General features: G+C 43.0%; 1 protein-coding gene across 2 annotated transcripts in view; it reads left to right on the top strand.

The window, feature by feature from the left end:
- Positions 1 to 16,071, top strand: part of LOC115113136 (echinoderm microtubule-associated protein-like 6) — a 91,717-nt gene that overhangs the window by 62,670 nt on the left and 12,976 nt on the right. The window contains exons 19-36 of one of the 2 annotated variants that reach the window (XR_010461677.1): positions 108 to 219; positions 554 to 681; positions 3,729 to 3,870; positions 4,050 to 4,202; positions 4,414 to 4,545; positions 4,652 to 4,740; positions 4,921 to 5,097; positions 5,243 to 5,447; positions 5,596 to 5,722; positions 11,603 to 11,681; positions 11,839 to 11,968; positions 12,093 to 12,191; positions 12,843 to 13,016; positions 13,200 to 13,408; positions 13,571 to 13,728; positions 14,809 to 14,863; positions 14,964 to 15,091; positions 15,616 to 15,692. Coding sequence is in view for 1 of the 2 variants with exons in the window: in XM_029640427.2 (XP_029496287.1) it covers positions 108 to 219; positions 554 to 681; positions 3,729 to 3,870; positions 4,050 to 4,202; positions 4,414 to 4,545; positions 4,652 to 4,740; positions 4,921 to 5,097; positions 5,243 to 5,447; positions 5,596 to 5,722; positions 11,603 to 11,681; positions 11,839 to 11,968; positions 12,093 to 12,191; positions 12,843 to 13,016; positions 13,200 to 13,408; positions 13,571 to 13,728; positions 15,616 to 15,730 (2,229 nt within the window). In the remaining variant the exon portion in view is untranslated. Of the gene's footprint in view, positions 1 to 107; positions 220 to 553; positions 682 to 3,728; positions 3,871 to 4,049; positions 4,203 to 4,413; positions 4,546 to 4,651; positions 4,741 to 4,920; positions 5,098 to 5,242; positions 5,448 to 5,595; positions 5,723 to 11,602; positions 11,682 to 11,838; positions 11,969 to 12,092; positions 12,192 to 12,842; positions 13,017 to 13,199; positions 13,409 to 13,570; positions 13,729 to 14,808; positions 14,864 to 14,963; positions 15,092 to 15,615; positions 15,731 to 16,071 lie in introns of those variants that run through there. The other variant, XM_029640427.2, reaches the window with a different exon arrangement.

Consider the following 16,071-nt stretch of genomic DNA (forward strand, 5'->3'; position numbering starts at 1 on the left):
GTCAGAGCCCCTGTCTCATCCGGCCTTCATCACTGAAAGTTTTCCTCAGTGTGATTGTCAGAGTTGGAGTACACTGGGTGACGTCCCTCTGCTGTTGTTCCCTCCAGGGCTTTGTGACAGGTGGGAAGGACGGAGTGGTGGAGTTGTGGGACGACATGTTTGAGAGGTGCCTAAAGACCTACGCCATCAAGAGAGCAGCTCTCTCCCCGGGATCTAAAGGTAGGATAACACTCTGCCCTACATACAGTAACTGAAAGAGTCTATGACAGATACAGAAACACTGTCTGAGAAGTGCTGTAGTTCTCTCTTGAAGCTCACACTGACCATGTAAAGCACATACCTGTATCAGGAAGCATAATGTGTTTGAAATTTGACCATAAACATTCAATAAATACTGTAACCATCATTGACCACTTTTGCCTCCTACATTTAGTGTTGCCATCTCTTGGCCTCATGTGGAATTGCAGTTATATTTCACATGGATCTGCTGCTATCGATCTGGGAGGATTTAGCACTGTAAGTCTTTACAGTGCTATTTGTGTGTCCCCCCCAGGGCTACTCCTGGAGGACAACCCCTCCATCCGTGCCATAACTCTGGGACACGGACACATCCTGGTGGGAACCAAGAACGGAGAAATACTTGAAATCGACAAGAGTGGACCCATGACCTTGCTGGTCCAGGTAGTGGGTTTGTTTGTGTGTGTGTGTGTGTGTGTGTGTGTGTCTGTGACTGCGTGTGTGCGTACAGCTGAAACACCTAGGGTGGTGTGTTTTACTTATTCTACTTGGTTTTCCCAATTCGGGTTAGAGACATTTTTACAGCAGCATCCTGCAGTAAAACAGCAGCCCTCAAGTGTTGTCTGTTCTCCACCTACTCAGGCTTCTGGATTTGTTGGCTTCTTCCCTATTTCCTGTGTTCTCCACTCAGGGAATGCAGTCGGAAATATATCTTTGCATATCTGAGGCAGGCTTTAACAGTTTGCAGCTTGGCTGGTTCCAAAAAGCTCTGTGTTCCCCCTCTGGATTATCCAGCCCAGTTGAGGAATAGTTCATAGCTTAATATTGAACAATTAGTTTTACTGACTTGAGAGTCATGATTCGTTTTTCTGAGGGACTCATTCGTTTTAGTCGTTCGTTTGACTTGCTGGCCGCAATTATTTCTACAGCAGGGTTAATATGCAGTCCTCCGGCTCAACAACCCAAGAATGGTGCTGCAATGGATACCTGCTGTTTTACTGGCTCCTGACCATTTGTGTTTTTTGCACTGATCTTACATTGTTCTGTGCATAATGTCTCCGCTATTGTTTCCTATGACCGAAAAAAACTTCAGGACATCAGAGCAGTGATCACTAACTTTGGACCAGGCCCTAATCCCAGAGACTCAGAAAGGGAAAAGACTGCGTAAGAGAGGCGAATAAATATCTGCCTCTACCCTCCTATAAGGGCACAAAGCCAGACACAGGTGCAGACAAAGGAGACAGATGGTTAGAGGCTTTGTTTATTAATATCTAAAAGGAGTATGCAAGACAATGGTTGTGGACAGGCAAAAGGTCAAAACCAGATTCTGAGTCCAAGAGGTAAAGGGTGGCAGACAGGCTCGATGTCAGGGCAGGCAGAAGGGTCAGGCAGGCGGGGAGGGGTGTGTCGGTTAACGACAGCTGGTACACAATCTCTCATTATTAAGGACGTCTTAAGGTTCTGCTCATGCTGAGTTGTAGGCCACACTATTTACCAAGAGAGTTCTCATCTGTATTTTTCATAGCTGTCTATTCCCCACCTAAAACCCAATGCTGGCGCTTTTATGATGACATGTTTTACTTTTCAATTGTTTCTCTATTTTGTCTCTCTGCATTGTTGTGAATGGCCTGTAAGTAAGCATTTCACTGTTTACAAAGCATGTGACCAATAAGATTTGAGAAAAAGACAAGTTTAGAACTGTTAATTGATCACATTGTGCTATAATGAATGCAATCAATTGATTATTAAATGTTATGATACACACAGCATCTGCTCAACAAACTCCAACTCAAGAACAAATCATTTGGGGTGCTGCAGTTCGCAAACGATATTCTGCTTATCACCCTCACGGCAGTCAAGCAATGCATTCTGCCAAGATCTCTATCACAGTCTAGTCCAGTTGCGGCCACAACTAGACCTCGTTTCAAATGTATCAAGAAATGATTGTTTGTATGCCTAGTAATCAACAAATGTTCATTGTTTAAAGCACATGTTACAAATCCCTTTTGGCCCAACAGTCTAGGGGGGGATGGTAATGAGACCCGTAACATAACTCAGGCAAATTATAATAGTGAAAAAGTAAAAGTGTGAACAAAATAACCAGGACAACTGAAATCTACCATCAAACTCAAGGTTTATTTGAAAACACACAGTAATGGGGGGGAAGCAGGAAAAGGGGCTGAGCTGGACCCAAGGAAAGAAACAAGTATTCAAAAAAAAAAAACCTAAGCTAGACTAGCCTACTTTAACTACTAACCAAAAATACAGTGGGTGGTCCGCCCAGTTCTAACTAGTGTATTTAAAAAAGTCTACCTACAGGTAGTGCATGCCCATGGGCGACTTGTCTTGGTTTCCCCTTTTCCCACCAGCAAACAAACACCATAACCAAAGACAATCCTTACAGGTGATGAAAGTGCTATGGAGGTGCTCAAACAAAAGAGAGAGTGAAACAGAGAGACCTACAGACATGGCATTTACAGAGAGATTGAGCTCTAGAGCAAACAACTGACAGGGTTTTTAAACCAAGGGAAAGGAACTGTGATAGGGTAGGAAACAGGAGGAGGTGTGTCTTCTGATTGATGATTGGATTGGTGACTGATTGGGGAGTGATGATTTTCACCTGTGAGGGGAGAAGGATAGAAAAGAACACAGGATACACACACACACACACACACACAGGATACACACACAGGATACTGGTATCCGTAACAGCACACTTTTATAAGTCTCAATCACAAATGACAGCTTGTAGAAACATGACTCTCGAGTTTTCAGTTCATCGTTTGCAGGTGGGGGGGTCCTGCGTGCTCTGGGCATTACTGACTCAAATGAACAAAATGAGTCAAAAGATTTGTTCTTTTGACTGAACAAGACGAAAAGAGCTGAACTTCCCATCCCTGCTCTGAAGTGCTGCATTGTAGATGCCAATTACTGTAGTGTGTGTGTGTGTGTGTGTGTGTGTGTGTGTGTGTGTGTGTGTGTGTGTGTGTGTGTGTGTGTGTGTGTGTGTGTGTGTGTGTGTGTGTGTGTGTGTGTGTGTGTGTGTGTGTATGCGCGCGCATATGTTTCCTTGCGTGCATTTGTGTTTCTGACTGTCAGTGTATCTCTGTGGTAGTTCCCTCCTATGGGTGCGGCCCAACTCTCAAAGCTCAGAGTCAGAGCCTTCCAGACTCCCTAGCGGTCAGGTACCTGTGCTCTGTTGCCATGGTGAACAGAGCTGATAGGGATGGGTTTTGAAGGATCAGTATGGATGTGTTGTTGGGTAGAATGACTGCAGCTATCTGAGATGCGATCGATTGGGCTTTTGTTTTGTCTCAAAAGTACCGTCTCACACTCAAACCCCACTTCAATATGAGCACAATGTATTGTCCTGAGAAAAATGGCAAGGGATTTTGTGGGTGACAGGTGTGTCAAATAGATTAGGTGTAGGTCAGGGCGTGTCAACTGACTGACTGACAGCTGTGTGTGTCCGTCTGTTGCTATGGTTACAGGGTCACATGGAAGGCGAGGTGTGGGGTCTTGCTGCTCACCCCCTGCTCCCCATATGTGCCACAGTGAGTGACGACAAAACGCTGAGGATATGGGAGCTCTCCACCAACCACCGCATGGTGGCCGTTCGCAAACTTAAAAAAGGTACTGCTGAATGTTTATCTTCATCAACTAATGAGTCATTAAGCGAGTCATTAATTCCCATGATCATCAACAAACATAAGGCACTCCAGTGTCACCTTCTGTTTCTGTGTCTGTCAGTCTATGTCTGTATCTCCATTTTGGAAGTGTATAAGTGTGTGTGCGTTGTGTGTGTGTATCAGGTGGAAGATGCTGTGCCTTCTCCCCTGATGGGAAAGCCTTAGCGGTGGGCCTCAATGATGGTAGTTTTCTGGTGGTGAACTCTGACACCCTGGAGGACCTGGTGTCCTTCCATCATAGGAAGGAGTCAATCTCTGACGTCAGGTTTTCACAAGGTAACCTTTGACCTTTGACAACTGACTTATCATTAAAATGTCCATTCATTGTTGTCTGTATTTCATAACACTGCTAATATGCATAGGTATTTTTTTAGTAATGTTCATTTGAGTTAAACCATTCCTAAAATATGAAGTGAGGTTTCACAGATTAGCATTTTCGCCCACCTGGCTGAGTTATTAATTATTTGTTCTATGGCTTCCTCCTCAGATGCTGGTAAATACCTCGCTGTGGCCTCTCATGATAACTTTGTGGATATTTACAATGTGCTGTCCAGCAAGAGGGTGGGAATCTGCAAAGGAGCTTCCAGCTATATCACTCATATAGACTGGGACTCTCGTGGTGAGTTTATGGTGTAATTGGAAGCAGAGCATGGATTCCTATTTGTACTCTGTAGATACAAGTTCTATTTTGTCTTTTGATTCTGAGATTGTTATTTTTTCTATAGGTAAATTGCTTCAAGTAAATTCAGGTGCCAAAGAGCAATTATTCTTTGAAGCCCCAAGAGGGAAGAGACAAACCATACGAAATGCTGAGGTAAGAGACCCAACTGAGATTGTAATTTTTCCCAGCTAGACATCAAATATTAATGGACACCCCATAAAAGCATGAGGCAGTGTTAAACACTGTGTGTGTGTGTGTGTGTGTGTGTGTGTGTGTGTGTGTGTGTGTGTGTGTGTGTGTGTGTGTGTGTGCATTCATGTTTCTGCCTGTCAGATAGAGAAGATGGAGTGGGCTACCTGGACGTGTGTTCTGGGCCCCACCTGTGAGGGGATCTGGCCCACCCACAGTGACATCACAGACGTCAACGCTGCCTCGCTCACCAAAGACAAGAAGCTGCTTGCTACGGGAGATGACTTTGGCTTCCTCAAGCTCTTCAGCTATCCAGCCAGGGTGAGACAGGCACTAGATGTCAATTCAATTTTACTCTCTTGAACTGAAATGGAATTGACCCCAACGCTGGTACATGACTCTGTTGTTGATTCAAGTCCAATGTTGTCTCTTGTTTTTTCGTGTGCTCTGTCTGCTCCCTCCTCAGGGTCAGTATGCCCGCTTCAAGAAGTACATGGGTCACAGTGCCCATGTAACCAATGTTCGATGGGGACAAGATGATGCCATGCTACTGACGCTCGGCGGAGCTGACACAGCGCTGATGATCTGGGCCCTGGAGAGAACCGGAGAGGGTCACAGGGAGAACCCTGTGGACAGTGAGGAGTCAGACGATGACATTGAGGAGGACGGAGGTAAACGCCAGCCTTTAGACTACTGATTCATACAGTACAACTCTAATACAACATTCTCAACAAACACATACAAAGCGATCTTGATCAAATCCTACTTTTCACAAACTGCTCTAATTGGTTGAGTCTATTCCTGTGGGCGTGTCTGTAGGGTATGACAGTGATGTGGCGAGGGAGAAGAGCATTGACTACACCACTAAGATCTATGCTGTCAGCATCCGGGACATGTGTGGCATCAAACCCCACCAGCAATTGAAGGAGGTGTCGGCAGAGGAAAGGTACACCCCCATGCCAGCTTCTGTGTTTGGACTGGTTGTTGTCATTCAAAGTGATAGAGCTTAAACATTAGAGTGTGTCTTGACTCCTGACTGTTGTGTTGAGTGTGTAGATTTAAAACAATTTAAAAAGTCTTTAGCAGTGACAATTTTAAAAAACTGTTAAGTTTTAGCTGTTGTTTTATGCCTCAAAAGACTGTATTAACATCTTGATCCTAATCAGACTGCCATCAGCAGCCAACACCATGATTATCTCTAATTAGAAACTGGGTGGTTCAAGCCCTGAATGCTGATTGGTTGACAGCTGTGATATATATCAGACCATATATCATGGGTATGACAAAACATTTATTTTTACTGCTCTTATTACGTTGGTGACCAGTTTATATATTTTTATTTATTTCACTAGGCAAGTCGGTTAAGAAAAAATTATTATTTACAATGACGGCCTACCCCGGCCTAACCCAGATGATGCTGGGCCAATTGTGTGCCGCCCTATAGGACTCCAAATCACAACCGGTTGTGATACAGCCTGGAATCAAACCAGGGTCTGTAGTGACACCTCTAGCACTGAGATGTAATGCCTTAGACCCCTGCGCCACTCGGGAGCCATAAAATAATATAATAACAATAAGGCACATCGGGGGGTTTGTTGTATATAGCCAATATACCACGGCTAAGGGTTGTGTCCAGGCACTCCTCATTGTGTCGTGCTTAAAGAACAGCCCTTAGCAGTGGTATATTGGCCACATACCACACCTTCTCAGGCCTTATTGCTTAAAGGAATGCTTATAGAGCCCTCTGGTGTCAGAAACAGAAACTGCACCTGTCTTTTTTGTCATTTGATATAACTTTAGTTACCTCCTACCTATCAATATACATCATGGTGTTTGAGTATAACTGACATCTACTGTATGTATCCTTTTGTAAAGCCTCAGAGGTGGTCATTGTAGGATTGGCATGGATATAGATTTTGGTCTTGCTTTTATGAGTGAGTTGACTTTTTAGTGCTGAGCTGACATCATTTACAGAGTAAGGGAAGGCTGCTTGGGGTGTTTTTTCATGTTAGGCTATTTCAAATGGAGTATGATGCCTGATTTAATCATTTGATAGGTAGATAGACATTATAGACTACTCTACCTATCTGTACTACTTAACGCAAACATTTGTTTTTACAAAAAGAGACATTATTCTATGCACATATAAAGATATTTATGTCCTTCTGCACTGTATGAGTGTATGTGTGTACTCTCTCCCCAATACTCTCTCTATATTAGTCAGCTCTGTTGCTATGATACGATGGATTGTCCTTGGCATGTATTGTGGGTGTAGCCCGTTGATATTGTATGCTGTGTGCATGTTTTATATGTTATTTATCTATTTGTGGATTGTTGGATGTACGTGTTTGGGTCATAATCTGTGGTAGATGTATGAGATTGCATGTGCATGTATTTGTGGCTTGCGTAGGAATCTAGTCAATGTATTGCATAATGTTATGTGCATGTATAGCAGGTGTGCTCTCTGGCGCTTCTGTGTGATATATGTTGCTATGATACCGATATGTGGTCTACACATAACAGTATCATTGGTATGAGCTCAGTTGCTTTGAGACTGTATAGAGTATATACTCTAGTGAGTGTGTGTGGTATGTACAATAAGTAGAAGTATTGTTGTGAAAGATCCAATGCAGTATACACTTTGTGATTATTTTATCCATCCCTTTATAATTTGTGTAGACTTAATTCAGCAATTTGTAGGTTTGCACAGTACTAACCCCATTAAGCAGTACTGTAGCTAGATATCCTCTCTATAGCCACCAATAAACAGTGATTGCATATAATGATATGCAGTTACTACAAACCCTGATATTATAGCTAATAGGGTCAATTGTTGCCCTATGACCTCCATTGTCTACTACACCATTAGATTTGAGTGTTCAGTAGTGCGTTCCTAGTCCTTGATGAATGTATAACAGACTGTATTCTCTGGGGTTAGTCAGCTCCATGGTAACATGCTGATTTGTCCCCTCAACCTTACTATCTGTGATCCCCATGACTCTGGGGCACACTTCTGTCTGCAGAAACACCTAATATCTCTATTGTGTTTTAACTTGCATTCCTTTGGAGGCAGGGCATTGTCAAGTAAGTATGACCTAATGCATACATTCTGTGCTAGCTATGGGATGTGGGTGGTATTCCCATACATTAAGTCCCATTTATACCTGGTGCTAACATGCGTCCTTTGTCCTGATCTTGTCCACATTCGGATTGTGCCCACATTGTTAGACTGGTGTAGATGATTAAAAGGCACATTGTGATCTGATTGTAAAGTGTAAACGGACAAGAGTAGGACGAAGGAAGCATATTAGAACCAGCTTTATAAACGGGGCTTTAGATGTGCAGGACAAGGATAGTAGTAGAGTGGGCAGAAGCTAGAATACGGTGTTGTTATTTCAACAGAATGGAAGAAAAACAGATCTGTGTTTATTCCTTTTTAACCTATGTACCTGTCATTTTAAAAGTGTTTGTTTATTCATTTATGTCCTATAATGGTACTACAGGAGCCAGGTCTGAAACATTTTGTAGTCATCTATTTATTTGGACTATGGGCATAACCTCTCATAGCCTATGGGTCCTAATATCACTCAGCTTGCTCAAACTCCTCAAATTCTGAGTAACATGAAAGTCATGGGAATTGCATGAATAACACATTTTATTTCAGATTCTCACTTTTGTGTCATTTGTATCACAATAATATATTTTGTTTTTGGGGGTGAAGAGCACTAAGAGTACAGTAATGATCTACCAAGTGGTGCTGGAGGAGACCTTTATGTTTCTGTCTCTCCCCCTCTCTCTTCCTCACTCCCTCTTGTGGGGCCCCAGACATCGCAGGACCTTGTTTTCCCATAACCCCTTGGGTGATGAGATAGAGGCACTGACGCATTTCTCTCTGCCTGTGCCCCTCCTCCTCCCCCCTCTCATAGGAGTGCTATTGCACAGTTTGCACAGGGACCCCAGTGTATGACCCCCTCCCCTTATTGCTCTTTAGACTGGGACACTCTCTCATTCCACACCTCTCCTCTGAGCAGTCTCTCTCTCTTTCTGGCATGCTGACAGTATGCTAACAGTCAGAGCATGGTTTGCAGCAGGCAAAAATGATGGGCAAAAAGCTCTCCAGGTTGCTTGTTGCATGAGCCTTATAGCTATACTGTAGTATAGTGAGTCCCCTCGGGCTCTGACCTGTGTCCTCTAAACCTCTCACTTGGTTCTGTCCACTGCTCTCAAGGGGATCCAGGTAAAGTGAGCTACTTGTGTCTATCACACTGTGTGTAAACTGTGGCTCCAGGTCCAAGTGTGTCTCTGTTTCTCTGTGTTGTTCTGTATGTTTGTCCTGCATGGTGACAGTCGGCTCATCTCGTTCCCATCTGATCACAACTGCATCTTTGCATCCAGACTGCAGAGTTTCACACCCAGGGGGCGGATTCTACTTTTCATCTTCTTTCTTTCTGTTCAGATAGAGACATGGAATTAGACAACGTCCCAGACTCCCAGTTCATGTCACTGTGTGATCATACAATCCTGGCTCAGCATGAAAAATGTTGCAATCAGTCCGCAGGAGTTAGTTACTACACTTGTGCAGATATTCAATCTGTGGTGTTGTGTGTGGCAACGCTACACTCTGATATGCTGATTGAACTCATTTCAGAGCACGTAGACACCGTCACCAAAAAAATGGTTAAAACATATGGGGAAGAGGGAGTCTGATTTCAGAATGAAACAGGAGAAATGAAAAGATTGGAAATATTAACTCCCTGTCATGCAAGATCATCCAGACAATGCTTATAAAGTGCTGTTCGGACAAACAGAGAGGAACGGTAGTGTCTGTCAGCTGTAAGGAGTGTAAACTATGTATGTATGTGATCACAGCTATCACCTTTGGGCTATAAGTGCTTTATCAGTGACCTGGAACCTTGTCATGTGCAACCGTTTGACACGGTTGTAGTTATACAAGGCAACTGCGTGAAGAGACCCCTGGTGGCATGTCTTGTGGGGTACGCATGGGTGTCTGAGCTGTGTGCTAGTCATTTAAATAGACAGCTCGGTGGTTTAAACATATCAATACCTCTTGGCAACAGTTAATGTGGATCCTTAATAAATAAATCAAATAAATGCACACAGTGGTGGCGCTGTATAACCAATCCTTCTGCATCGTCATTGCACTGTTCAACCTCCTGTGGGATTTGAACCTCAACGTCTACTTTAATGTGTGTTTCTCTGTAGACTCTCTCTGTCTGTGCGCACGGAAGCATGTACAGATTTCCGTGAACCTTTGACAGCCTACGTTTAGGAGCAATAACTTCTATGCTTCCTCTAATGGCCCTGTGTTTTTGTGTCAGATAACAATAGTATTGATATTTATTTAACTAAGCAAGTCAGTTAAGAACAGATTTTTATTTTCAATGATGGCCTAGGAACAGTGGGTTAAATACCTAGTTCAGGGGTAGAACAACTCATTTTTACCTTGTCAGCTCAGGGATTCGATCTTGCAACCTTTCGGTTACTAGTCCAACTCTCTAACCACGAGGCTGCCTGCCACCCCAATATCAGTCAGATGTTTAACAAGATCAGTCTGTTAAACCCTAAGTGTGACCATGGACCTCAGGTCTCAGCAAGGCCACATCACTGTGGTAACCAACACCATCTAGGAAATCTAATTTTACAACACATTAATTTTTAATGAAGGTGGAATTCCACCAGTGCAGTCAACCAAGTGAATTTCCTGTTTTCTATATAATGTATTTCCACACTATGAGACTGGAATAATACTGTGAAATTGTGAAAATTATGTTAATTCCCTTTCAGTGTAAGAGCTGTTTGAAAAACCACCTGAATGTTTAAGCCTGTTGAGTTGGGATGGAGTTTTGGCCTGCCGGTGACATCACCAGTTGGTAAATTAGTTAATAGACCAATAAGAAAGAATTCCAAAACTCTCTGCCAATAACAGCTATTTTTCAGGTTTCCCCTCCCCACTCAGACCACTCCCAGACAGTCCTAGCAACAACAAAAAACCAATCACAGTAAGGGGGAGACGGAGAGAGAGAGGGAAATACAGGGAAGCCTCACCGAGAGGCAGATGTACGTGTGCAGCAGGCAGCAGTGCAGAGCTCCTAGACTGGCTGAGTGGAATTTCATTCTGTGGCTCATTGCCATACATGTTAAATGTAACCTCAGCCAGCTGGTGTGATGTGTCATTATTGGTGGAATCCTTATGTGAAAGTTGACGCTTGTTGATGTTGTGAATGTGATGTGTCACCTTGGTGATATGTGTGTGTGCAGCGGCTGGCCAAAATTCATAAATGTGGAAAATGTAATGGGACAATTTCATTTGATCTATGCAATTTATTCCATTATATGTAGCACTGAATCTGTCTGTAGACATTGTGTAGTATCTATAGTGTCATGGGGCACACTGAATGTTTGTATTTATAAACAGTAAGGCCTATTATGAGTGATGAACAAGCAATGATATACAGTAGCAATGCTTAACAATGTTTCTATTCAGAGGGATATGACTGATTGCAGCTGTTTTGTTCTCTCTGAGTTGCTCAAGCTGCAGTTTACTCCATAGGTCTATTCTTTCTCACGTGCCCTCTTTTATATTCCTTCCTCTCTTTGTTTCTATCTGCCTCATGTCAGACCAGACAGCCCCTTTAGAACTTGGCCTAATCTGTCCTTTATGTGCCATTGCTGTGTCCTATAATGAAATTGTTCTGAGAAAACATGACTTGGGTTTTTTTCTTTTGAAGTTCTGTGGTAGACATGTTAATATATTTGTCCAATATATCAGCTGTGTGAGGCAGTTCTACCTGTTTACTCTCTGCAGGCCTCCTGTTAGCCGAGCTGCTCCCCAACCAGAGAAGCTCCAGAAGAACAATATCACCAAAAAGAAGAAGCTTGTTGAGGTTTGTCTCACAGTGGTGTTAAAGTGAACTCAAATGACTGTTGTACCCATCCTTTTTTACATGTTCATGTTACATTTTCACTGTTTGTTATGAACCAGTGTTGGGCCAGTTTGGTGCACAGCGGGATGTGATTGGTCGGTGACGTGTGTACTTTCAGGACCTGGTGCTGGACCACGTGTTTGGGTTCAGGGGCTTTGATTGTCGCAACAACCTTCACTACCTCAACGACGGCGCCGACATTGTCTTCCACACAGCAGCCACGGCTATGGTGCACAGCCTCACCACAGGTACAGCTACATGGCCACACTTTTGGATAACCTACTCAACATTAACTTCAGGGCTTGTGATATATATAGGAATGTACATGATAAGATGAAGATGAACTCTGTGTTTAATGCTATTTCTCCTCAGGGACTCAGAGTTTCTACTTGGAACATACAGATGATATCCTCTGTTTGACCGTCAATCAACATCCAAAATACAAAAATGTCATCGCTACAGGACAGATTGGTATGTCCTGTACTGCTGTGAATGAGCGTGTTTCATTTGATTTTGATTGTGGTTGTGTTTATATGTACTTTGCATGTACTTGTATGTACTTATTGGTAGCATTCGTGTGTGGGCTGACTGTGCACATGAGAGAAAGAGCTAGATATTGAATGCCTTATCGTCTTTTCATTTTTGTGGGCCATTTTTGGTGACCGGTTCAGTCTGCATTGGCACATTTTCATTTTGTTTGGTGCTAGAATTAGTTATATTGGTGCTTTATATCATAATGTCCTCAGCAGCATCTGAAAAAGCACTCACTTTAGATTTCAATTGTTATTTTGCTGCCTAATTTCCCATCGCTCACACACCATAGGTGAAGTGACAGACCTACCAGGTAAAACACCTTCCAGATTGCCCCTTGTACTGATGTGTTCTAGTTTTACCCTATAGGTTTACCCTTTCCTTGCTGTTCTCCTACAGTTTTCTCAGTGGGCTGTCCTCTGTTTTTTATCCTTAGTTTGTCCAGTAATTATCCCTCTGTATTGTTCCATTGATTCAACCTAGACTCTGCCGAGACATTCTATCTACTACAGACAATTATTTGGCCTTTATTGCTCCATGCTGCATCCCTATATACTTGATCAGAGTATGATCTTTTTCTCTGTATTGCAGGCACCACCCCCTCCATCCACGTGTGGGACGCAATGAGTAAACAGACACTGTCCATCCTGCGCTGCTCTCACACTAAGGGGGTGGGCTACGTCAACTTCAGTGCCACAGGCAAGCTGCTGCTCTCTGTGGGGGTGGAGCCTGAACACACCATCACTGTGTGGCGCTGGCAGGAAGGTGAGCCATTCTGACCCTGGTAAAATACACTGAGATGGTGGTAGGCTACAGCTTAGATTGGTCTGTGATAAGTGAATTTTTGTGATAATTAATCATAACAATGTTGTTAGATATCATTCAGTAAACTGTAAATAGCAGGTCTTAGAAGTGTGTTTGTGCTTGTGTGTGTGTTCCCCTGTCCAGGTGCTAAAGTGACCAGTAAAGGAGGCCATCCAGACAGGATCTTCGTAGTGGAGTTCCGGCCAGACTCTGATTCTCAGTTTGTGTCTGTTGGCATCAAACACATCAAGTTCTGGACACTGGCTGGAGGCTCTCTCATGTATAAAAAGGGAGTTGTGGGCTCAGTGGAGGACGGCAGGATGCAGACCATGTTGTCTGTGGCCTTCGGTGCTGTGAGTATTGACAGCATTTTTTACTAAACTCTTTAATCTGCCCTAATGGATTTGATTTACCCTAGACTAATAGGCTAATATAATAAACCATGTTTTCTGTGATTCATTTGAGATAAATGTTAAAGTTTTGTGATCCTACCTGTGTGGTTTCTCTTCCTCCAGAATAACCTAACATTCACAGGTGCCATAAACGGGGATGTGTACGTGTGGAGAGATCACTTCCTGCTTCGTGTCGTGGCTAAAGCCCACACCGGGCCAGTGTTCACCATGTACACCACATTGAGAGACGGCCTCATCGTCACAGGGGGCAAGGAGAGGCCGTGAGTAACGCACTGCTGCACGACCACTGATGATCCACTCAATGATCCTCTTATAACACCATTCCTTGTCAAACCAAAACAACAACACACAATAGCACCAAAACCACATATGGAATTCCACTGGCTAACACTCTCCTCTTGTGTCCATGATGATGATGATACAGTTGAAGTTGGAAGTTTACATACACGTTAGCCAAATACATTTAAACTCAGTTTTTCACAATTCCTGACATTTAATCCTAGTAAAAATTCCCTGTCTTAGGTCAGTTAGGATCACCACTTTATTTTAAGAATGTGAAATTTCAGAATAATAGTAGAGAGAATGATTTATTTCATATTTTATTTCTTTCATCACTATTTGGTAGCATTGCCTTTAAATTGTTTAAATTGGGTCAAACATTTTGGGCAGCCTTCCACAAGCTTCCCACAATAAGTTGGGTGAATTTTGTCCCATTTCTCCTGACAGAGCTGGTGTATCTGAGTCCGGTTTGTAGGCCTCCTTGCTCGTACACGCTTTTTCAGTTCTGCCCAGAGATTTTCCATAGGATTGAGGTCAAGGCTTTGTGATGGCCACTCCAATACCTTGACTTTATTGTCCTTAAGCCATTTTGCCACAACTTTGGAAGTATGCTTGGGGTCATTGTCCATTTGGAAGACCCATTTGCGAACCAGCTTTAACTTACTGACTGATGTCTTGAGATGTTGTTTCAATATATCCACATAATTTTCTCTCTTCATGACGCCATCTATTTTGTGAAGTGCACCAGTCCCTCCTGTAGCAAAGCACCCCCACAACATGATGCTGCCACCCCTGTGCTTCACGGTTGGGATGGTGTTCTTCGGCTTGCAAGCCTCCCCCTTTTTCCTCCAAACATAAGGATGGTCATTATGGCCAAACAGTTCTATTTTTGTTTCATCAGACCAGAGGACATTTCTCCAAAAAGTACAATCTTTGTCCCCATGTGCAGTTGCAAACCGTAGTCTGGCTTTTTTATGGCGGTTTTGGAGCAGTGGCTTCTTCTTTGCTGAGCGGCCTTTCAGGTTATGTTGATATTGGACTCGTTTTACTGTTTCCTCCAGCATCTTCACATGGTCCTTTGCTGCTGTTCTGGGAATGATTTGCACTTTTCACAAGGTACGTTCATCTCTAGGAGACAGAATGCGTCTCCTTCCTGAGCGGTATGATGGCTGCGTGGTCCCATGGTGTTTATACTTGCATACTATTGTTTGTACAGATGAACGTGGTACCTTCAGGCGTTTGGAAATTGCTCCCAAGGATGAACCAGACTAATTGTTTCTGAGGTCTTGGCTGATTTCTTTTGATTTTCCCATGATGTCAAGCAAAGAGGCACTGAGTTTGAAGGTAGGCCTTGAAATACATCCACAGGTACACCTCCAAATCACTCAAATGATGTCAATTAGCCTATCAGAAGCTTCTAAAGCCATGACATCATTGTCTGGAATTGTCCAAGCTGTTTAAAAGCACAGTCAACTGTATGTAAACTTTTGACCCACTGGAATTGTGATATAGTGAATTATAAGTGAAATAATATGTCTGTTAACAATTGTTGAAAAAATGACTTGTGTCATGCACAAAGTAGATGTCCTAACCGACTTGTCAAAACTATAGTTTGTTAACAAGACATTTGTGGAGTGGTTGAAAAATGAGTTTTAAGGACTCAAACCTAAGTGTATGTAAATTTCTGACTTCAACTGTATATTCAGTGGCGTGTCCAGAACATTTTGAATGGGGTGGCCAAGTTGGGGCACAGACCCAGTTTAGGGTTAGGGGTTAGGGAAAATAGGATTTTGAACAGGAATCAATTGTATCCCTCCACAAGGTTAGTAAAATGTATGTGTGTGTGTGTGCGGCACATGCTTTCTCAGTACAAAGGAGGGCGGTGCAGTGAAACTGTGGGACCAGGAGATGAAACGTTGCCGAGCATTCCAGCTTGAGACGGGACAGACTGTTGAGTGTGTGAGGTCCGTTTGTCGAGGCAAGGTGAGTTCAGCACAGCCAGCACACACCCCAGTGGGAAAGACTATAAGCAAGCGTACAGCAAATGTTAAACCTGAAAATAACTCCCTGAAGTTCCCTTTGGAAATAAATATACAGTACACTAGCTAGCTATATTATTTAAAAAACATAATTCATTGTCTTCTAATTTGATATCATAAAATAAAATGTAGGTACCTTCTCATCTGCAGTTACAAATATCTTCTAATTGGATAGACTGACGATTTAGACATTAAATAAGACTTGGTTTTGAGTCAGAATTTTTGGGCCTTTATAACTGCACAATCTATTTGGTGCTCTTTCATACACACTTGCTCCTTGTTTAT

Source organism: Oncorhynchus nerka, linkage group LG28 (assembly GCF_034236695.1).
Source record: "Oncorhynchus nerka isolate Pitt River linkage group LG28, Oner_Uvic_2.0, whole genome shotgun sequence".
Taxonomy (NCBI): domain Eukaryota; kingdom Metazoa; phylum Chordata; class Actinopteri; order Salmoniformes; family Salmonidae; genus Oncorhynchus; species Oncorhynchus nerka.